The 24,116-nt window shown below is 39.3% G+C and overlaps 1 protein-coding gene across 5 annotated transcripts in view; it reads right to left on the bottom strand.

The window, feature by feature from the left end:
* ADCY8 (adenylate cyclase 8) overlaps positions 1 to 24,116 on the bottom strand; it is a 257,131-nt gene that overhangs the window by 54,697 nt on the left and 178,318 nt on the right. For 3 of the 5 annotated variants that reach the window (XM_002807642.7, XM_035277486.3, XM_035277488.3), the window contains 2 exons: positions 5,651 to 5,852; positions 3,483 to 3,572 (listed from right to left, as the gene is read on the bottom strand). In XM_002807642.7, the coding sequence (XP_002807688.4) occupies positions 3,483 to 3,572; positions 5,651 to 5,852 (292 nt within the window). The remainder of the gene's footprint in view (positions 1 to 3,482; positions 3,573 to 5,650; positions 5,853 to 24,116) is intronic. The other 2 variants (XM_035277484.3, XM_035277487.3) reach the window with 1 other exon arrangement.

Raw genomic sequence — 24,116 nt, 5'->3', positions numbered from 1 at the left:
AACTCCTAAAGCAATAATAAGCTGAGGCAATCAGTTACTTCCTGTCTTTCAGGATTATTGTCCTTCATTGATTGATACCCAGTGTCTTGAAAACTATTGTTTCATTTATTTTGTTTGTTTTTAGTTATTTCAGATGGAAAGGCAAATCTTGTTCCTGTTAGTCTATTGGAAGTATGCTTCCTTTCTCTTTAAATATTTTAAAACATAGATTGTGGTCCCTGTCCTATGCTGGGCCTTTGGTCAATCTTGAATAGCTATGTAATATTATCTTCTCTCTTTAAGTCCATAAGGATGGAGTGTGAGTACTAAGATGACACCATAAGGGCATGTGAGATAGCAGGAAGGAGAGTGACCTAAAGGAGTTGGGCCTGACAACCCACATTATGGAAAAAGGGAGGCTTCAAGGCTGGGCAGGACCAGAATAAATGGAGAGGAAAGGGAAGGAAATGCCAGCATGCCATGACACAGATGATCACAACTTTATGGAAAAATGGGCTCTTCAGGACCCTTTAAAACGACAGCAAGCTCTGATTGCTCTTGCAGATACAGTGAACTGTTTATTCAGATGTGCCAGAGCATATAATAAAGAGGCACGGTTCTAAGATGAGGGTCTTCCCACTGAGCCACCTGAGAACCACATCCAGGTGTTTGAGATAATGACATTCTGGTTGTGTGCATATGATTTGCATTCATTTCACAAACCTGTGTCTTTTTTTCCCCCTCCACTACTCTCCAATCATGATTGGAATACAGCTTTCTTTACTTTCATTCCTGGCGTCCTCACTCTTTTTTTAGCATCTGACAAGCTTCGGATTTAGAACTAACTTATACTTTATATCATACATTGTAAAAGCCTCATTTTTATATTACATCATTCAATTCGATAATATGTGTTTAGACTGGGTATTATTTCTCATACGGTGAGGTAGAAATGCCAGGTATACATTTGAAGAAACTGAGACTCACAAAGATCAAGTACTTTGCTTGGGGACACATACTTGTGAGTTCTGGGGAGTCAGATCAAGTCTTTCAGAAGGTCTGAATATCTAATCCATTCTAATTTGGCAGACAAATGCCTAGTCAGCACACAGACATGTGCACACGTATCAGAATGGCAAATGGTGAGTCAGATCAGGTGGTTGTAGCTGCTGGTGAATTTGGCCTGTGGCCATAGTTTGCTGACCTCTTGAACAAGATGACCCTTTCATTGTGGAGAAAATAGTAACATCAATGCATATTCATTTTATCTTACTTTTAAACATTTCTATTTTTGAGTGGTTTCATAACATACACTGGCATATTACACACAGTGGTTCAGGTGTGTACAGCTGTTTGTTTGATAACATGCATTGGCATTATATGCTCAAAGCCTTTTTGCTGAAAATCATAAATAAATCATAGCTGACATTTAATGAGCAGGTACCTTGTGCCAGGTCCAGCTTCTAAACACTTTATATGGATTAATTCGCTGAATTCTCATCATCGCCCAATAAGGAAGGTTCTACTTTTATCCACATTTTACAGATAAGGAAACTGAGGCACTAGCATAAAGTTGTGTGATTTAAATCTTACCCCCCACTTTCTTAGGCTTTGGCTAATCTCTGATTGCTGTGGTCTTGTGTTTGGGAGTTCAGGTGTTGAGTCAAGGGTATCCAATATTAATTCAAAGTGATATGTGGGCACAGATTAATAGCTCATCAAACTTCAGATGCCACGTGAGGAGCTGAATATTTGTGAACCCATCTAGGCAGGCACCATGAGATCTAGTCAAATATTTGCTAACCCTTCATCTAGGCAGGTACCATAAGAACATATTGTTTAACTCCATAGTAGCCATGTAAAGAAGGTATTAATTTTCCCATTTTATGGATGAGGAAACTGAGGTTCAGAGAGTAAAAACTGATTCAAAATTCCACTGCCAGCAAGTGAGGGGGCTGGATTGGAAATGAAATACAGGTTTTTCCTAGCACTGACTGTCCAATTCCTGGCTACCTACTCTCTTCGAAAGTTGAGGCATTCCTTAAGCCCCTTAAGCTAAGAATTTCTCCAGGAGCTACTGTCCCACAGAGTACACTAAACTGGGGCTCCACTCATTCCTAGGTGGAACATGGTCTGGCCCATGCAGCCCATAAATGGGATCTTGTCCCTTCCTGTCTTGCACATCCATTAGAAGAGTCTAGTTTCTTCTTTAGGGACTTGGCCAGATAAAGAATAAGGTAGATATGATTCACCTTACAGTATCAAGGCTTGGTAATTGAATTAAAAAGAGAATGAAGGAAGGACAGAAAGAAGGGATGAAAGAAGTGAGGAACAAATAAGATCAAGCAGGCTTGGCTCTGAGGAGCACTGAGCAAGCTGCTTTCTGAGCTGTAGTTTTATTAACTATAACATGGAGACAGTAACAGCTTCTACCCCAGACATCTGAAGGATTTGATGACGTTATGCATATCAAGCAGGTGCTCTATGCAAATGGATGGAGGGAGAGGAGACTTGGTCTCCTTGTTGGAATGTTTCTGGGACCAATTCTTAGGCCTAAAAGAGACTATAGGGAGCCTTTTCTCCATTTACATGTTCGAGGGGCCTCTGAGTGTGGCAGCCTCTTAGAGAACAAGAATCTACCCAGTATCCTAGGAATGGAGTTGGCTGGGCTCTGCTGGGACATCTTAGCTGTTCCACTTTATGACCTAGAAAGTCTACCCTAATATATAAGATCTGGGTTGTGAATAACAGACCCCATAGACTGACCCCAAACCCAGAAACAGACCCCTGGCTCCGTGGTCAACATAGAGTCAGACATAGACATTATGATCATGGGTGTCCTGTTGGCATGCCTCCAGACCCCATGGTGCTTCTTCTGTACTATTTAATTTTAGTTGTAATTTTCTTCCTTTGTAATTCCTTCCTTCCTTCCTTCTTCCTTTCCTTCCCTTCCCTTCCCTTCCCTTCCCTTTCCTTTCCTTTCCTTTCCTTTCCTTTCCTTTCCTTTCCTTTCCTTTCCTTTCCTTTCCTTTCCTTTCCTTTCCTTCTTTCCTTTCCTTTGTTCCTTCCCTCCCTCCCTCCCTTTTTTGTTTAATGCAGCAAACACTGAGGAAGAACTCTGCATGCTAATGGAGACAGAAGTGCATTCTGCTACAGGATTTTACAAATAGGCTACGGGAAATGCACAGAGAAGGAAGAGATAAGGGCAAATGGAAAATGGATAGAAGGTGAAAAGGAGGAGACAGAGGGACAAAGAAATGAGGAAGGGGTAGAAATGAAAAAGAGGCAGAGGATGGGGCAGGAAAGAGGGCTGGGAAACAGAATATAAGGGGAGAAGGAAAGGTAGAAAAGGGAAAAGACGAAAGGGAAGAGGAAGAGGCAGAAGAAGGAAAACAGGCCTCTCGAGTACTTTCTACGGCCCTTCAGCCAGTCTCATTTATTTGGAGCTGTTAGAAATATTATCTATGTCCACCTCTCACCAAGGGGAGCTCATAAATAAATACCTCTGGGTAGGAGCAGATATCTGTAAATACAGCTGAGGAATTGAAAGTCAGGTTCTTCAAGGGTATCGACTTGTCAAAATCACACCACAGCTGCGGATTAAAAAAAAAAAAAAGAACAACAAAAACAAAAAACACAGGAACAACAAAGTCAGTGTGAGTGCTGGAAATGGAGCGGAGTGCTATCAGTGGCTGGGCTTCAGCAGAAGCCTGGGTAGACTGAATCCTAGAGGGGACTTGAAGTCAGAATGGAAGTGCCAAAGTGCCAGCTTTGATCTCTTTTATTTAAAAAACAAGTACTGGTTCAGAAATAGCTTTGTAAGCCAGTCATGAAACTAAGTTTAGACTGTGCTGTTGGCCCCATCATTTAGGGTCACTGGAGTGCACTTGTGGAGCTCAGAAGAGAGAGCCAGATGGCAGGAGAAGAGGTCTGGGGTAAACTCATAGCCTGTTTCCAGATCAACAGCTGGGAGGACTTGAGGAATCTGAAGGGGTACATTTACCAGAAAGACTCTTAGCATTGGGGTGATAAGCATTTCCTAGGACAGAAATTGCTGCTGGAGATTCTGTGGTACTAGAAAAAGAGTAACTACTATTGGCCAAATGCCTCCTCTGTGCCAGACACTTTGTACAAAAAAGCCTCACAACCACCTTGTGATGTAGCTGCTATTTTGGATCCCCATTTTACAATTGAAAAATATGAAACTCTGAGAAGTAAAGTAACTTGTACAGGGTCACTGGGCTGGTGACTGGTGGATCTGAGATTTGAACCCAGGTCTATCTGACTCCAAAGTCTCTGATCTTACCACACTACACACTGAGGCACAGTTAGCCCCAGAGGTAACCCTGACCTAGAGTCACTGGACTTATTTACAAATTCTGCATCCTAGAAATATCTAATTTGTTATCAAGGCTTAATTCAAGGTCTGGGCTACTTCTCTGCAGCTCATGATCAATAATCCTGTGTACTTCCATTTCAATTATTATAATTTATAAAGTATCCATGAGGTGATGAACTACATTACATGATAATTTTCCTTTTTCTCTTTTCCTTTATCCACAGAGCCTTCACTAGAAGGACAACCACAGAACATAAGTAAGGTAATAACTGTGCCAAATTGGACAGTGATTTCAGGTAGTCTAGGCCTCTAAGTCACAGGCCAACAATTGTGGGAGTCTATAGCTTGGGTCCCTGAATACTTGGGGACCTTCCCTTAGGCCCACAGGGCACAGCAATGGATTCAACCACACCACAATGCCTCTCTCAATATGCCAAGCTTAAGATCCATAATCAAACAAATCACCTCAAAAATCTAGCTGTCTGAGTTTTGGACAACACAGACTACTTATAAAAGCACAGAGAATACCTACAGCCACCATGGTACAATTCTTGAGAGAAAATGAAACCATGACAATGAGGATCAGCAACTTAAAACAATGACAAATATCATGGCAGTTGGAAATTCCTCTGAGTTCTATGTGTCACATGAAATACAAACTTAGAAAGTCATAGGCAAGATACTCAACTTTCCTGAAATGCAGTTTCCTCATCCATAAAATGGGGACAGTAATACCTACCTGTAGCACATAGTAGGTGCTCAATAAATGGCAGCTATTTCAATTTTATTTCCCCACCCCACTCCCACTCCCAGAGATACAATTTAATATATTAGAGGGGCATGGGTCATGGAGTCAGACAGACCTTAGCAAGTTATCTTGTGTCTCTGAGCCTCAGTTTCCTCAGCCATAAAGTGGGGATAATGAAACTTACCTCAAGGGGTTTATGTGAGGATTAAACATAAAAAATATGTAAAGCTCCTCCTTTAGCGCATGGCACATAGCAGGTAGGTACTGGTGCTTGATAAATGGTAACTCTTATTTATGATATAATTGGCCACTGACAATATGGAAATTGAAGGACTTTAGGAACTCCTTTGGAGAAAATAACCTCTCCCCTACTGCCAAAACTGTGCGTTTTACTGTTGGAAAACTGTCTTCCAACAGTAAAATGCACAGTTTTGGCAGTAGCCACATCTTTATTATCTTTCCCTAAGCTTGGGGCTGGACCAGGCACATAAAGGTAACTGGTACCAAGGAAGCTGCAGGCTCCACAAACTTCATGCTCAACTGCACACTAGACACCAGAGGGTTGGTGGATGTGGGATGCTTACGATATTTAAGATGGCACCCAGAAAATTAATCAAGATGGATGCAAAGATGATGACGTTCCGGGCCAAATAGGTCTCATTAATCCAACAGCAAGTTTTCCGGAGGAGGAGGGGCAAACACTTGTAATCCTCTGCCGTGGTGATGAGGACCAGAGCCGAGTGCAGCATAATCAGAATGGAGAACTGGATGGTCATTGGCATCACTCTGCAGGGAGATACAGAATGTCGATCACTGGCCTCAGATGTCTGATCCCCACTCACTGAGCGACATTGACATTCTATTTCTGGTCTCCCTTTCCCATCCCTTGCACCAGATAATTCTTTGAAAGTTCTGTTTGTTCAAGAAAAAGATTATTAGCAGGAGACATTTAAAAAATCACATTCATCCTTGGAGCACTCTCTCTATTGAGAAACTTTGCAAAAAACCAGAATATTTGTCTTGATTTATTGCTCCTGCCCATTTTCCCACTTCTTTTATTATTAATTTTTCTCACTAGGCAACTGCTGCCAAGGCAATACACCACTCTAGTTTGATCTTAACACTCTGGCTGAGGGATGAACCTACATATCATTTCTGCTTCAAGACAGGTTTTATGAAATTTTCCCCCTCCATCTACCCTGATACCAAGAACGGGATTTGGCATTGTTCCAAGTTGCTCATTTTGGTTAGTGTTTATCGTGGTTTTCATGGACTATACCACAAGTTATTTGAGATGTAGGTAATCAGAACTCATCCTTGTCTGAGGCATCTATCCTGATACCAAGAACTGGATTTGGCATTGGTTCCAAGTTGCTCATTTTGGTTAGTGTTTATTGTGGTTTTCATGGACTATACCATAAGTTATTTGAGATGTAGGTAATGAGAACTCATCCTTGTCCGAGGCATCAGCATCACTCTCGAGTTTACATCTTGAGTTTCAAGCTTTCACCAAAACTCTGTCCCATGGTAGCCTGTGTCAGTTGGACACCTGTGCTAGGTGTCAGGATGCTTAGTAACTGTGATCTAAAACTCCATCTCCGGAGCCATCTTCAACTCATTTCTCTCCTATCAACCTATTTATCACCATGCATGTTGCTTCTCCTTGGGAATTAATCATTTGTTCTCAACTTTGTGTCTAGCCATTCATGTCCTACACTGGTAGCTCTAATTTTTTCACCTCTATTTCAGTCAGCAAACTTATGCAGGTGTTAAAGGGTACCTTGAAAGAAGTGCTGGGAGATTTTATGTCTGCTCCTTTTTCTATAAATTGAGTTTCATCCATTTGGCTTTACTATCCTCCATTGGCCAGTGCTAAATAAATGTGTGCTTAGCAAATAAAGTTGAACTCACCTTTTTTCTAACACTGTCTTTTACTATCCTCCTCAAACTTCTTATGTATTATTAATAACACTAATATAAATAATGTATTGAGCTCTGATTATGTGTTAGCTACTATGCTGAGCATTTTATATATGATATCTCATTTCCATTCCATAGACTAAACCAAAGAGGTCTTTTAATCTCTTTTTTTCCAGATGAAGATTTAAGGCTCAGAGGGAAGAAACCTCCCAGGCGTCATACAGTTTGCATGTTAGAGCCAGAATTTAAAGTCCACTCTGTTATACCATTCTGGTATTCGAATCACTTTGGTGAGTAACATGTCACCCATGTTTACATTAATCTTTTTTGCTTTTGTGATCATAATATTTATTCATTCAACAAGTCTTTTTCCCAGGTACAGTGGCAGGCATCAGGGGTACTGGGTGCCAAATATACATCTTTCTCATCTAGGATATCATAATTGAGAGAGGAATATAAACATGCAAATGATGAACTATTATATATCCTAGGATATATAAAGAGTTATGAAAAGACATCAGTTGAAAAGTAGGAAGGGGAATCCAGGGAGGCTTCATAAAAGAGGTGACATTGGGTTAGACTGTGGAGGTTAAAGAGAAGGCTTTCAAGTAGGGAAGAGTGGGGAGCATGATCAAAACATCAGAAGAATGGGAGTGACCGGTGTCCTCAGAGTTTCCCAATAACCCAGGCAGTGCGGCTGTGCTCAGGGGCTTTGTCTTGTAGGCAATGTGCAGGTTTTAAGATGTGTAATCAGGGAAGGAAGTAATCAAATCTGTGTGTTTGAACAACAACTGTGGTGGGAGGTGGAGGATGAAGTGATGAGGAAAAGTGTTTAGAAGAAGATTTAAATAGTTGAGGCATGAGTTAACAGGGGAGGAACACAGGGTAACAGTATGATAATTGGAGGATGCAGGAAAAGATGTGGTGGTATACTAATGTGTGTTTTGTATGTTTGTGTAGGGGATATTTGAGAAAGGGAAGTCATTAAGGATGACACTAAAGTTTTTCCATTGTAACCGGGTAAGTGCAGGAAAAGAAGCTAGTCTGTATAGGAGATAAATTGACAAAGTTGATTTTAGACACAAACATGTTGGGTACTTGTGGATTATCCAGTTGCAGGTATCTCGATGTCTAGGCAGTTAGAGGGACAATTGAGGAATTCTGAGGCTGGAGTGAATAGGTGGTGATTGAAGGTCAAGGAATAGAAGCATTTGCCCAAGGACAATGTGTACAGCAAGAATCAAGAGGACCCAAGATGAGCTGTGGGAGATGCTAATGGGCTGGAAGAAAAGACAGCAAAGGGAATTTAGGAAATGTGGTTAGATAAGCAGAATAGCAGGAGTGCACAGCATCTTGGCAGCAGGGGGCATAAGAAATTCAGACGGAAAGAGTAACCAAGAATGCCAGTTTCCTCTGCATGGTCAAGCTACCTTAAGGCTGAAAGTGACTCCTCCCATAGCCTTAGCTATTGTTGGTAGAGGTTTTGTTTGTTTCTTTTTTCACTGGCAAAGTTTTGATTTTATGGATCACCTTGACAAGAAATCTCTGTAGGAGTTCTATATAAGAACAGAAGGTTGGTGTATCAGTGAGTTCCCAGAGGGCTCTAAGCAGATGGGAAACTTCCCTCCAAACAGGCTGGAAAAACACTCCCTGACAACACACCATTATTTCTGGGCACCAGGGAAGATAAATGAATGAGAATGCAGGTGGCTCACTTTGTCAGGAAGTCCCATGAGAGAAGGGGCCAACTACGAGGCTCATGTGGCTCAATCACATTAGTCGACCAATGAGGATAAAAATGTCTCTTTTTCAAAGTGTGAGGCAGAAGCAAACCAGGGAAAGGCAGGTTTGAAAGCACTCAGCTGGAGCCTCAGATTCTTATGTGGCCACCCCTGCAATCTAGAGAAAGCCTGTGGACCTCTGCATGGCATACAGGGCCTTGAGTGTCTGCTCTTGGCTCTCTCTCCTGCCTTTTTTTTCTTCCCTCACCCTTCTGCATGCCATGGTCTGGGCAATACTGAACTATATGCAGTGTGTCCCCAATGCTATGCACCTTCTGCCTTCATGGGCACTTAATATAGCATGTCCTATTCTTCCTGCAAGGCTCAGCTTTCCTTTAGATTATTCCATGACATCTGGCATAGGGCTGAGTACACAGAAGGTGCTCAGTAAGTATTCATTGAGAGGACTCTGTTCCTCCCCTCACCAGCCTTCATAGGAAATACGACTTCCATCTACATGCCCAGACTATCTCTCTTCCTGCTCACTGTATTTCTCCAAGGAGGGAGGAAGGGCTAATCCAGAGGCTATTGGGGGTGCTCAGTGGACCTTATTTTCCTTGGAGGGCAGGGTCATTGTTAAAGGTCAGTGTTTATGCACAGTTCAGACACTTATATTCTCCTCCTCTTTGGTCCACTGAGATAACAGGGAAGCCAGTGCCTTCATCCACCTTATGGGAGGAGACCTGGCCATCTCTTCTCTTTGGCCAGGTCATCTCTGCCTTTAAGGCAGAAAGCCCAGGTTGGCTTAACCCTGGCTCTGGGCACAGATGGCACCTTCTCAGGTCTGCCTCATTCATCTTTGGCACTGGTGGATGTACATTGGTTTGGCCTTTTGCATCATCATAGTGGTAGAATCTCACGCCAGAATTTAATGGTGGGATCTGGGGGCCAGCAGAGAAGCAATTCAGGATGGAGGCCATGTGGTCTCTTGACTTCAACCATGTTCTTATTTCAGCTTTTATCACAGTTTGCATAGGCTAATTGGGCATTTGTTTGGAAATTTGTAAAATTGATGTGTGTTTTTTTTTTTTTCCCCATTTAGCTATTGAACTTTTGTGTAATCTTTGGCATGGCGATGAGTTCATCAGGGTATCTGTAGGGTGGTGTGGGAGGATTTACACACAGATCTCACCTGAATCCCTGACACTGTTTTAAATAACTGTCTTCTGGGTTTGCTGTAAAAGGGAGAGGGAGGTGAAAGACAGGTAGTGCAATCCAGTGGCAAGAGCAAAGCCCTGATTGAATGTTTGAACCTGTAGTTCTGAAGCATGGCCAGTAGCACAGTCATGGGCAAGGTAATTGATTCCTCTGAGAATTATTTTTTAACTTGTAAAACAGGGATTTTTTAAAAAGCCTACCTTTTAAAGGAGGCTCTGAGGTTAAACAAAGTCATAAAATAGTATAATAAAAATTCAAAGAAATGTTAGATCTCTCTGTATTCATCATGACATTTAGGAAACCAAAGGCACATTAAAGATTTATGGCAAGAGTAATAATTACAAGATTAGCATTTTAAGCAAAGGTATTGGCATGACATATTAAATTTCTCCAGAAATCTCTGCAGCAGTTCCTCAGCGTTCATTTATTTCTTTACATGTAAACATTATAACATCAGATTGTAAATTTTATCTAATTATAGAGCCTCGCAGGCATCCAGGGGTTCTGAATTTGCCTTTGCATTGTTGGTGCACATAAAAAGCAGGGAAACCTTTCATTTCTGAAATTGAGTCTCAAAAAGAATGACGGGATTTGCAAAGCTCTAGCCAAATCATTTCTAGACATTAAGCCCTAATTATTCTCTGCAGTCTGTCTTTAAAATGGTCTGTATTGATATTGTGATTTGACATTTGCTGGGAAGGCAGGGATCACTGGGGATGAGCAAACAGCCTATAGCAGCTTGTGGTGCAATAGGAAACAAAAACTCAGGTTATACTGAAAGATGGCACTTGAACAATGCTTTAGAATCTGTAGATTCTGTAGTACAATCGTGTATTTGATCCTTTCAGCAACCCTGAAGAAAGATATTCTTAGGTCTTTCAACAAATGAAAATACTGTGACTCCAAAAGGGAATTTACTAGAAATAAGCATGGTTAATTTAATTTTTACTGCAGACTTGGCAAGTGGGCATCATTATTCCCATTTTACAGATGAGGAAACAGAGGTTTCAGAGAGGTTAAATACATACATATAGGTAGTATGATGCACAGAAAATAATGAGACCCAGTGTCTGCCTCTTCCCTCCCTCCCTCCCTTCCTTCCTTTCTTCCTTCCTTCCTTTCCTCTCAAGGCTACTGCCTTTAACTCTTTTCCCCTTCCCTCCCTCCTCCTTTCCTTCTTCCCCTCTCTGCCTCCCTCTGGCTCTTTCTGCATCTTTGTCTCTCTCATCACTGCATGCAGACAAGATACATTGTTCTATAGTTACAAGAGGTATTTTCTAGTCTTTGTTTACCCTTCTTGGAGAGGAACATCTGTGGGCATGTGGAAATTAAAGGAAAGAGCTGGATATGCACTATCTTTTTTTCTTTTTTTGCCAGAGTCCATTAATTTTTGCTTTGGGGGTTAAGAATTAGCTGTGGTCATATGAGTAGAGACTGCCTCATCTGCCAAAAAAAAAATCTATGACAGAAGAATTGCGAGTGAAAAGCACCCACCATCTGTTTAGTTGCAGAGCGTCAATCAGAAACAAAATGAGTTGGAGAAGGAACCAGCACATATTAAAGAAAGCTGCTGCTGTGTCTGGGGTAAATGGGCTGCCCAATTCCCACAGCATGTGGATTGTCTGATCAGAGTTCAGTTTCCTTCATTGTCAGGATTTTTCTCTTCACTTCAGTTATGGGTTTCACCTGAGTTCTAAAGTTGGCAACTCGTGACTAGCCGCTGGGTGAGGGTTCAGGTCTCTTTTTGTTTTGAACCCAGGAACCAGAACATCAGGGCTTCCTCCCCTCCCTGCCCCTGTCATATCACCTGGAAAGAAATCCTGCCTAGGCCAGCTGGGAAGTGTAAGCCTCGCTTGTCATGGAGGACAGTGGCCCATTCTGTCCAGTGAAAATCCAGACCTCAGATTCATCCTGGTCTTCTCCATCTCTCTCATCCCCCAAATCCAGTCAGTTACTGTGAACCATCAATCCTCTGCCCTAAATATCTTAAAAATTCTTCCTCTCCCATCCACCCTTCTGTCACTCTCTTTTCCTTGTTATTTCTTGCCAGATATATATATATATATATTTGCAGTTGCCTCCTAATTGGTTATTGCAAATCCAGATCTCACTCTTACCTCTGCATCATCCCTATTCGGTATGATCCTTCTAAACATGAATCTGATCACATCATCTCTTTCATTAAAATGCTTCAATAAAGTCTCCTCTGCCAACCAGTCACAACTCTTTAATGAGCTTCACAACTCTTCTCCAGAATGCTCCATTTCCAGCCCTTCCACGCCTTAATCCTCCTTAGTCTTTTTCCATGACCTAGTAAGCTCCTTCAGGAGCCCCGTAAGCTGTCACTGTCATCTCCTCTGGGAAGACTGCCCAAGAGGCAAAAGGATTACTTTTGCCTCACCCCAACTCCCAGCCTTCTAATCACAGCTTACACCTTTCCTATCACAAAAGTCATTACTCTACATGATAGCTGTTCAGCTATTTGTCTTTTAGCCCTACTAGATGGTCAGATTTATGATGGCAGGGACCCTGACTGTATATCCGCACTATCCAGCACAAATTGTCACACTGATGTTTATTGAGTGTTTGCTGGGAACATTGACAGCTTGAGCTCCAGGAGTCCAGAAGCAACACACATGGCCACGCCCTTCTTGGCTACCACCTTCCCATTGACAGGAGTGAAAAGAGGAGCCCAGCAGGTTTGGATAAATCTGTAAAGTCTCCACCAACACTCACAGCTCGCCACCCTGAGTCCCTTCTCTCAGGACCCTGGTCCTCATAGGCTCCTAGGTAGTCAAGAAACTCATTCTTTCTTGGTATTCTCTGGTACCTTTCTTCTGATTTATTAATTGGATAACATAAGTATCTACATACATAGCATATACATACCTACATATATATCTACATTCATGGCATATAAGTAGCTACATATATAGTACATATACCTGGACAGATACTTATATGTTCCCTATGTCTTTGTCTCATTCCACCAGATTATACAGTCCAGGAGGGCAGGGATTTTGTTCTTGTCATCTTTTTTGAGATTTATTCCTAGTGTTTGGAACAAGTCTGGAACACAATAACCATCAGTGGCTACTGGTAGGAGGATTCCTAGCCCACATTTGGCAAAAGTAGATAGGCCTCCCCCACATTAATAATTTTGCCATTTAAAAATTTTAAAAATTGTAAAATGAAGCATAAACAAAACCACAAAAATGTATAGCTTAGTTAGTTCTTATAAAGTGTCTGCCTCTGTAATGACCATCAACTTCTGAAACAGAACTTTGCAGGGCACACCAAAAACCCATCTATGAGTGCTGTCCCAATCGTAATCCTCTCTGTCAATCCCAATTAATCACTTTCCATTTCTATTTCTTTATAGTTTTATCCTTTCTTTACAGACACTACAGTTTAGTGTCACCCATTTTGATTAAATCTAACGTGTCTTTTACATCTTAAGATCTATAACTTCTGTCCTTTCTTTTATCTTCCTTATAATGTATTTGTTGAAAAAGGTGTGCCTCTGACCCATAACATTTCCCATTCTCTGGATTTTACTAGTGTGTTCTTATTCAACATTCTCTGTCCTCTATAATTCCTGAAAATTGGAAGCTGTATTCAAAGGCCTGATCAATCTGGTTTGATCTCATTCATAAGACCATAGGTGGTATTGTGTGCCCCCACCAGGAGGTATGGTTGTCTCTCTCATTTGTGTTGATAGCATCCTCTGATGCTCAATTTGTAGGTATATTAATTCATTATGGGTTGGAATATGATGATATTTTAATTCTTTTATTTCTTTAAAATGTATTAGCTAGAATTCTTTTATTATATTTCCCCTCACTTACTATTTAGTGATCTTATGGTACAGTCCACATGGAAAAGACACTTGTTTCTCTCACGTTTTCACCATTTTTCCAGATAATCAACCAGTTCCCTTTCATCCACTAAAGACTACAAACTTAAAAAATAATATTACAAACTCATAAAGTTAAATATATTTGCTAGGTTTTGATAAATGTTGTAATAATTATCCTTGCTGAAGCTCAAATTATTCCATTTTTGAACAGTGAGAATTTCTATAATGTGGCTCCTGAGTCCTTTTCACATGATCCTAGTAGTGTTTGATGACACCCTTGCTTTCTTGTAGGATAAGATGTTCTAGGCCTGTCTTGCATATTTCCTGTTCTAGCCATAAAATTAGCCATATCTCCAATTTTCTTTATAAAACTGATATGTTACTTCAAGACAACAGTGTAGCCCCTAGGTATGCTCATAGATGCTGAGTTGGTCACCCTTTCTAAATCTTCCCATAGGTATATCTCCAGTCCAGGATATCATCTTCCCTTTAGATGTTAGGTCTCCTTAGGCTCCCCCTTGCTGTGACAATTTCTCAAACTTCCCTTGTTTTCAATGTCTTTCATAGTTTTGAGGAACACTGGTAAGGTGTTTTGTAGACTGTCCCTCAATTGAGATTTGTCTGAAATTTTCTTCATTATTACATTATGGGTTTGGGGAAGAGACCACAGAGGTTGCATGCCATACTTATTAGATCCCATCAACATGACTTATCACTGTTGGTATTAACCTTTATCACCTGGCAAAGGTAGTGTTTGTAAGGTTTCTCCATATTTTGTCCCCTGTACATACTTTACTCTTTGGAAGAAAGCCACTTTTGCTATTGCTCATACTTAAAGAGTGGGGAGTTAAGTTCCTTCTCACTGAGAATGGATTATCTTCATAAAATATGTAGACTTTCTGTGCATGGGAGACATATCATTAATCTATATTAGTATGGACTGGTGGATATTTATTTTATATTGTGGATTATAAAGGAATACCACATTGTTTATTTTGTTGCTGAATTTATTCCAGCTTTGGCCCTTGGGGGCTCTTTCACTGGCTCCTGTGTCCCTTTGAAATACTCCCATTATCATGTGCGTGTGTGTGTGTGTGTGTGTGTGTGTGTGTGTATGTATGTTTTAGCACATTCTTGTTTTTTGGCCCTACAAGATGGCCAAGGATAATCTTGTATATTTCCTGTCCCACTGTTAGAATTAGACAGTTCTCCAAGGAGCCCTGGTTCCTTTTATTGGATATTGGCATTAGAAACCAAGATGTGAGTAGTAGATGTGCTCATTACCACTGAGGTGCCATCACTTCCAGGCTCTCTCCACTAACAGAGAAAGGAAATGTATGCATGTGTATATTCTAATATGTGCATATAAACACATCTATAAATATTCCTATATGTAACCATCTCTATCTATATTAAGCTAAGCATGAGTTCATACTGATGTCTCCAACTCTAATTCATGACCACAGGGATATTTCTAACTTTCTCCCTTCGCTTACATGTAAACTTCTGCTCCAACAGTGAGAAAACTGACTCCCACCATCTGCTATCCATTTACATAATTGTTTAGTTCCAGTATACCTATGTAGGTGTTGCAAATTCTTAACCCATACCTTGATGAGAAATTCCTATATCATCTAGAGTATGGTGCTTAAGTGCAGTTTCTCCTGCCTTTAATCCTACAGACTCAGCTCATTTTGAAAGCTACTTAGAACACCATTTTGTCCTCCAGAACACCTTCAGGGAGGTTGCTTCATACACTTTGAATACAGTTAGATTCTTTTGTCACAATCTGATTCCATCATGAGATCCCCTGAACTCATAAATAATTGTTTTTAAAGCCTGTATATATTAAAGTGCATTCTCTGTGCTGTAACGTTTTATAGGGTTTGATAAATCCATAGTGTCAGGTATATACCATTATAGTATACCGAGTGCACCACCCTAAAAAATACACTGAGCTTCATCTATTTAATTCTCCTTTCCCTTGTTACCCACAACTCCTCTCACCTACTGATCTATTTACCATTTCTATAGTTTTATCTTTTCCAGAATATTATATAAATGGGATAATATGTATAAAGCCTTTCAGACAGATTTCCTTCAGTTAGGAATATACATTTAAGATTAATTGATGTCTTTGGGTAGCTGATAGCTTATTCCTTCTTATAGTGGAATCTTAGTTCATTGTCTGGATATGCCACAGAGTTTTGCTGTTGTTGTTATTGTTATTCCCTCTAGCAAATGTTATTGACATTTATTTATTTATTTGTCATTGTAATAGGTATGTAGTGGTAGGTCATTGTTTTAATTTGAATTTCCCTTATGGCCAGTGATGTTGAGCATCTTTCATACACCTATTTGGTATCCGTATATCTCGTTTGGCGAGTTGTTTAAATCTTTTGTCCATTAAAAAAATTGGGACATTTTCCAATTGTCAAGTTTTAGGAGTTCTTGGAATATTTTGGACACAAATCTTTTACCAGATATGTGTTTCACGAATATTTTCTTCTGGTCTGTGGCTTGTGTTTTCATTCTCAAAACAGTGTCTTCCAAGATCAGTCATTTTAAATTTCAGTAAAATCCAACTTATAATTTTCTTCTTTCATAGATCATGATTTTGGTAGTGTGTCTATAAACTCATCACCAAATTCAAAACTACAATTTCATTTATGTTTTCTTCCAGAAATTTTGTAGTTTTGCATTTAGGTATATAAACCATTTTGTGTTAATTTTTGTCAAGGGGTAAGGTCTTTGTCTTGGTTCAAGGTTTTGCATATGCACATCCAATTTTTTAAATTTTCTTTTAAATTTTACTTTAAGTTCTGGGATACATGTGTAGAATGCGCAGGTTTCTTACATAGGTATCTGTGTGTGCCATGGTGATTTGCTGCATCTATCAACCCACCATCTAGGTTTTAAGCCCCACATGCTTTAGGTATTTGTCCTAATGCTCTCCCTCCCCTTGCCCCCCATCCCCACAGGCCCCAGTGTGTGATATTCCCCTCCCTGTGTCCCTGTGTTCTCATTGTTCAACTCCCATTTATGATTGAGAACATGCAGTGTTTGGTTTTCTGTTCCTGTGTTAGTTTGCTGAGAATTGGACATCCAATTTTACTGGTATCATTAGTTAAAAAGGATCCTTTCTCCATGGCATTTTCTTAAAAAGGATTCCATGGAGAAAGAATCCTTTCTCCATGGAATTTTCATAGCATCTTTGCTACAAATCAATTGATTATACTTGAATGGTCTATTTTTGGGGCTTTCCTTTCTGTTCTATTGAACGATGTGTTTATTTTTTATTTAGCACCACACTGTAGCTCTACAGTAAGTGTTGAAATCAGGTAGTATAATTCCTCTAGCTTTGCTGTTATTCTTTTATGGTATTGTGCTGGCTATGCTATATTCTTTGTCTTTTCATATAACCTTTAGCATTGGTTTGTTGATATCTGTAAAATAGCTTGCTGAAGTTTTGACTGACAATGCATTGACCTATAGATCAAGTTGGGAAAAATTGACATCTTAATAATATCAAGTCTTCCAATCCATGAACACAGAATGTCTCTTCATTTATTTACATCTTTGATTTATTCATTCTTCAGTGTCTTGAAGATTTCTACCTACAGATCTTGTACAAAGTGTGTTAAATTTATATCAAAGTATTTCATTTTTGGTGCTATTATAAATATATTGTTTCTTTAATTTCAAATTCCAACTTTAGATTGCTGAAGGAAAACAACTGAATTTTGTATATCGACATTGTATGCTATGACTTTACTATATTTGTTTATTAGTTTTAGAAATGTTTTGGTAGAACCATTGGGATTTTCCATATAGAAATTTGTGTCATTGGTGGATAAACATAGTTTTATTTCTTCCTTTCTAATATGTATGCATTTTATTTCTTTTTGTTGGTTTGTTTCACTGGCTAGACTTCCAATATGATATTATATATGAGTGGTGAGAGAGCGTATCTTTGTTTAGGGGAGAAAGCTCCAGTCTTTTATCACTAAAGATGATGTTATCTATAGTTTTTTTTGTAGATATCTTTATCAAGTTGTAGAAGTTCTCTTTTGTTGCTAGTTTTCTGAGAGTTTTTAACATAAATGGACGATGACTTTTATCCAATGCATTTCTTTGGCAATCGATATGATCATATGATTTTTCTTCTCTAAATTATTAATATGGTGAGTCACTATTGTTTGATTTTAGAACACTGGATAAAGTTTGCTTACCTGGCAGAAGTTCTGTCATACCTTGGTGTATACTTCTTTTTATATATTGTTAGATTTCATTTGCTAATATTTTGTTGAGAGGTTTTATGTTTATGTTTATGAGATATCGGTCTGTAGTTATCCTTTACTTCAATGTTTTTGCTGGGTTTTCATATTAGTGTAATAATGACCTGATAAAATGAATTAGAAATGGTTCCCTCTCCTATTTTCTAAGAGGTTATAGAAAAGTGGTATTACTTTTTCTTTAAATATTGGTAGAATTCACCAGTGAAACCATTTGGGTCTGCTATTTTATTTCTTTCAAGTTTAAAAATTATTGATTAACTTTATTAAATAGATATGAGTATTCCAACTATTTTTTTCTTCCCATTTGAATGTAGTTAGTTTGTGTCTTCAACAAATAGTCCCTTGCATCCCAGTTATCAAATTTATTGACACAGAGTGGTTTGTAATATTATTTTCTTATTATTTAATGTCCATGGAATCACCAGTGAGAACTCTTTTTCCACGCTCTTCTTGCTTGCATGGTTTCTGACAAAAAGCATGATGTAATTCTTATCCTTGTTCCTCTGTAGGTAAGGCAGTGTCCTTCCTTCCGGTAAGGTGATGTCCTTTACTGTGATACCCATTAAGATTTTCTCTTTGTTTTTCACTTTCTGCAATCTGAATACATATCTTTTTTTTTATGTTTATGCTGCTCGGTTATTTTTATTCAACCAAAATATTTAACCTTTAAGGTTCTGTGGTTCTGTGATCCTGTGGTTTGTTGTCTGTCATTAATTTTGGAACATTCTTAGCCATTATTACTTTGAATATTGATTTTGCTCAGTTCTCCTTTTTGTAATCTATGCATATATTTCTTTCTTTGAAATTGTCCCAGAGTTCTTGAATGCTTTGATCTGTGTCCCCTGCCCAACCCTCATTCACTTTTCTCTTTGCATTTCAGTTATGGAAGTTTCTGTTGACCTGTTTTCAAGCTTACTGATTATTTCCTTGGCTTTGCTGAGTCTACTGATGAGCCTATTGAAGACATTCATTATTTATGTTAAGTGTTTTTAAATTTTTATCCTTTCCTTTTATTTCCTTTGATACTCTCAGAGTTTCCATCTCTGTTTACATAGCCCATTTTTTCTTGCATGTTGTCTATCTCTTCTATTAAAACCTTTAATATATTAATAATAGTTATTAAAATTCCTGTATGATTATTTTAATATCTGTCTTATCTGAGTTTGATTCTGATTATTGCTTTGTCTCTTCTTTTTTTTTGGTACGTCTTGTAATTTTCTCTTGAAAACTGTTCATATTATATAAGATAATAGAAACTGAAGTAAATAGATCTTTTCTGTGAGGGTTTATATCTCTCTGGCTTGGAGTTAAGTTATGTTTAAGGTTTGCTATAGTTGTATGTACCAGTAGCTTCAAATTCCTCTAGCATATTAGTTTTCCCTGCTTAATGTAGGTTTCCCTAAATACTCTTACTCAGAAAGAATCAGCGTCTTGCAGTTCTCTTAGCTGTTAGTATACATGGTTACTATACAGGGTCCTTGTCGGTGTGATGTTGAGATGTAAGGAAGAAGGCTCTGTCAATCTTTTAAATTTTCTTTTTGGCTTAAAAAATGATGTTCTTTCTTTCACTTTCTATATCTCTTAAGTCATTTTTTGCTGTGTTTATGTGCTCTATATTATATTTTCCTGTCTTCATTTCTGAAATATATCATCTTTAAAGTTTTTATTTTCTGAGCTCTCTTTCCAAATTTCTAAGTTTTTCTAATTTTGGTTTGGTTGCTATTTCATGTCTTGAACCACATTAAGTGGTTCAGCTCCTTATAAAAGAATAGGTTAAAGTTTTGATATATTTTGTGGGCATGACTTTCTGGAGTGCTTTCAGTGACAATAAGATGATGATTATACTTGCTATTCACTACTTTTTAATAGTAGCTTATATAGGATTGCCATGAATATATTTTGTTGCTCATTTTTATATAAAACATTTCCCTGAACTTTTAGAAAGAGCATGGTTCTGGATAGTTTTTCTTTTTTTGACTTTTCAGAGCTTTCTCTTTGGTTGCTTTCATGTAGTCTTTCAAAACTTGATAGTTAGAATCCATTCCCACTTTAAACTGGGTTTTATATTCTTTTCTATAGCCCTTATCATAAGTGATTTTGATTTCACTCACATAGTTCCTCTCAAGACTTTATCACAAGAGGGAGATTAGATGATCAGTTTCATGAGCTCATAGTGTCTTGATGATTCCAGCTCTTCAGGCCTTTCAAACTGTTATTGGATTGAGGAAATTCCTTCCCACTTTCAGTTGCTTTCTTAGTTTGGCTCACAGTACTTCTCAGTGATTATCTGTTGGCTACATTGAGATCCTTTTGTTCCCAGGTGTGGCCTGCCCAGTACTTCTTTCTGCTTTCTTCCATGCAGATACTGATATCATACACATTTTGGGGCTATTGGGGGATTGTTGCTACCCACTTCTACTTTGGAATATGTGGATCTATTACACCACCCCTTTTGGTTATAAGTATAGTCAACAAGAATTTTGGTTTTGCTATGTAGTTGTTCTGATTTGTGAGAATACTGAGAGATTAAGAAATATACCATCTGTGGGATCCAAGATAGCCAAATAGGAATAGTTCTGGAGTGCAGTTCCCAGAGAGAACAACACAGAGGGTGAGTGATCACTGCATTTCCAAATGAGTTTTTACTGCCCACAGACCAGGAGATTCCTGGGTTGAAAAGTGCCATGAGTTTCCAGCATGGCTGTTTCAGCCAGCACAGCGAAACTGACACAAATCTGGGTGGCCATTTCAACTGGTACCTGGAAGGTCTGGGAAACAGAGCTGCCTATTCCACTGAAAAAAAGGGGGCTGAAACAGAGAGCCAGGTGATCTGGATCGGCAGGTCCCACTCCCACAAAAACAAGCAATCTGAAACGCTCCAGATTGACAGTTTTGCAGTAAGTGCAGCTGGACCTGGAATAGTCTAGCTCTGTGGGGGAAAGGGCGTCTGCCATTACCAAGGTAGTCCAGCACTATTGAGGCAGTCCGCAATTACCAAGGCAGTTCACCTTTACCGAGGGAGTCCACCACTACTGAGGCAGTCTGACATTACTGAGGCAGTCTGCCATTACTGAGGCAGACTGCCATTACTGAGGCAGTTCTAACTATACCTCTGTAAACAAAACTGCAAGGAATTTCACACTGCAGCTGGGCAGAGCCCATGGCAGCTCAGCAATGCCTCTGCTGGCAGATTGTGACTAGGCTACCTCCTTGTTGGACAGGACATCTCTGAAAAACGGCAGCAGCATGTCAGGAACTTGTAAATAAAGCCCCACCTTCCCAGGACAGAGCACCTGGGAAAAGAGTTGGTTATGAGTTCTGATGCAGCAGACTTAAACATACCTTCCCAGCAGCTCTGAATGGAACAAAGGAGCTCTCAGCTCCAACAGAGCTACTATAAGGGACAGACTGTCTCCTCAAGTAGCTCCCTGACCTCTGTATATCCAAAGACACACCTCATAAAGGAGAGCTCAGGCTGACATCTGGTGGGTATCCAACTGGGACAAAGATAACAGAAGAAGAAACTGGCAGCAACCCTTACTGTTCTGCAGCCACTGCAGGTGATCCCCAGGCAAGCAGGGTCTGTAGTGGACCTCCAGCTGTCTCACAGTAGAGGGGCCTGACTGTTAGAAGGAAAACTAAAAAATAGAAAGAGATAACTTCAACATCAACAAAAAGGACATCCACTCAGAGACCCCATCTGAAAGTCACCAACTACAAAGACCACAGGTAAATAAATCCACAAAGATGGGAAGAAGCCAGTGCAAAAAGGATGAAAACACCAAAAACCAGAATGCCTCTCCTCCAATGGATCATAACTCCTCACCAGCAAGGGAACAAAGCTGGATGGAGAATGAATCTGATGAATTGACAGAAACTGGCTTCAGAAGGTGGGTAATAACAAGTTTCTCTGAGCTAAAAAAACATGTTCTAACCCAATGCAAAGAAACTAAAAACTTTGAAAAAAGGTTTGATGAAATGCTAATGAGAATAAACAGCTTGGAGAAGGATATAAATGACTTGATGGAGCTGAAAAACATAAAACGAGAACTTTGCAAAGCATACACAAGTTTCAGTAGCTGAATCAATCAAGCAGAAGAAAGGATATCAGAGATTGAAGATAACTCAATGCAATAAAATGAGAAGGCAAAAATAGAGAAAAAAGAATAAAAAGAAGTGAATAAGCCTTTAAGAAATGTGGGATTATGTAAAAAGATCTATGTTTGAAAAGTGTACCTGAATGTGATGGAGAGAATAAATCCAAGCTGGAAAACACTCTTCAGGATATTATCCAGGAGAACTTCCCCAATCTAGCAAGGCAGGCCAACATTCAAGTCCAGGAAATACAGAGAACACCACAGAGATATTCCTCAAGAAAAGCAACCCCAAGGCACATAATCATCAGATTCACCAGGATTGAAGTGAAGGAAGAAATGCTAAAAGCAGCCAGAGAGAAAGGTCGGGTTACCCACAAAGGGAAACCCATCAGACTCACCATGGATCTCTCGGCAGAAAGTCTACAAGCCAGAGGAGAGTGGGGCCAATATTCAACATCCTTAAGGAAAATAACTTTCAACCTAGAATTTCATACCCACCCAAACTAAGCTTCATAAGTGAAGGAGAAATAAAATTCTTTAAGAACAAGCAATAGATGAGAGATTTTATCACCACAAGGCCTGCCTTACATGAGCCCTAAGAGAGGCACTAAACATAGAAAGGAAAAACCAGTACCAGCTGCTCCAAAAGCATACAAAATGGTAAAGATGATAGACTCAATCAAGAAACTGTTGGGCAAACATTTGTCAACTATTGGGCAAAACAACCAGCTAGCATCAAAATGGCAGGATCAAATTTGCACATTACAATATTAACCTTAAATATAAATGGGCTAAATACCCCAATCAAAAGACACAGACTGGCAAATTGGATAAAAGTCAAAACCCATTGTGCACTGTATCCAGGAAACCCATTTCACATGCAAAGACACACATAGACTCAAAATAAAGGGATGGAGGAAGATTTACCAAGCAAATTGAGAGCAAAAAAAAAAAAGCAGGAGTTGCAATCCTAGTCTCTGATAAAATAGGCTTTTAACCAACAAAAAAATCAAAAGAGACAAAGAAGGGCATTAAAGACTCACCATGGATCTCTCGGCAGAAACTCTACAAGCCAGAAGAGAGTGGGGCCAATATTCAACATCCTTAAAGAAAAGAACTTTCAACCTAGCATTTCATACCCAGCCAAACTAAGCTTCATAAGTGAAGGAGAAATAAAATCCTTTTTATTTTTTATCCTTAGTAAAAGGATCAATGCAACAAGAAGAGCTAACTGTCTTAAATATGTATGCACCCAATACAAGAACACCTAGATACATAAAGCAAGTTCTTAATGACCTACAAAGAGACTTAGACTGCCACACAATAATAGTGGGAGACTTTAACACTCCACTATTAATATTAGACAGATCAACAAGACAGAAAACTAACAAGGACATCCAGGACTCAAACTCAGGTTGGGACCAGGCAAACCTAATAGGCAAACCTAACAGCCAATATCATACTGAATGGGCAAAAACTGGAAGCATTCCCTTTGAAATCAGGCACTAGACAAGGATGTCTTCTCTCACTACTCCTGTTCTATATAGTATTAGAAGTTCTAGCCAGAGCAATCAGGCAAGAAAAAGAAATAAAAGGTATTCAATTAGGAAAGGAGGAAGTCAAATTGTCTCTATTTGCAGATGACATGATTGTGTATTTAGAAGACCCCCATCATCTCAGAATCTCCTGAAACTTATAAGCAACTTCAGCAAAGTCTCAGGATACGAAATCAATGTGCAGAAATCACAAACATTCCTATACACCAATAACAGACTAAAAGAGAGCCAAATCAAGAGCAAACTGCCATTCACAATTGCTACAAAGAGAATAAAATACCTAGGAATACAACTAACAAAGGATGTAAAGAACCCCTTCTAGCAGAACTACAAACCACTGCTTAAGGAAATAAGAGAGGACATAAACAGATGGAATAACAT

Source organism: Callithrix jacchus, chromosome 16, assembly GCF_049354715.1.
Source record: "Callithrix jacchus isolate 240 chromosome 16, calJac240_pri, whole genome shotgun sequence".
Classification (NCBI taxonomy): domain Eukaryota; kingdom Metazoa; phylum Chordata; class Mammalia; order Primates; family Cebidae; genus Callithrix; species Callithrix jacchus.
Note: the sequence above shows the minus strand (reverse complement) of the source record. Positions and strands in the feature narration are given on the sequence as shown.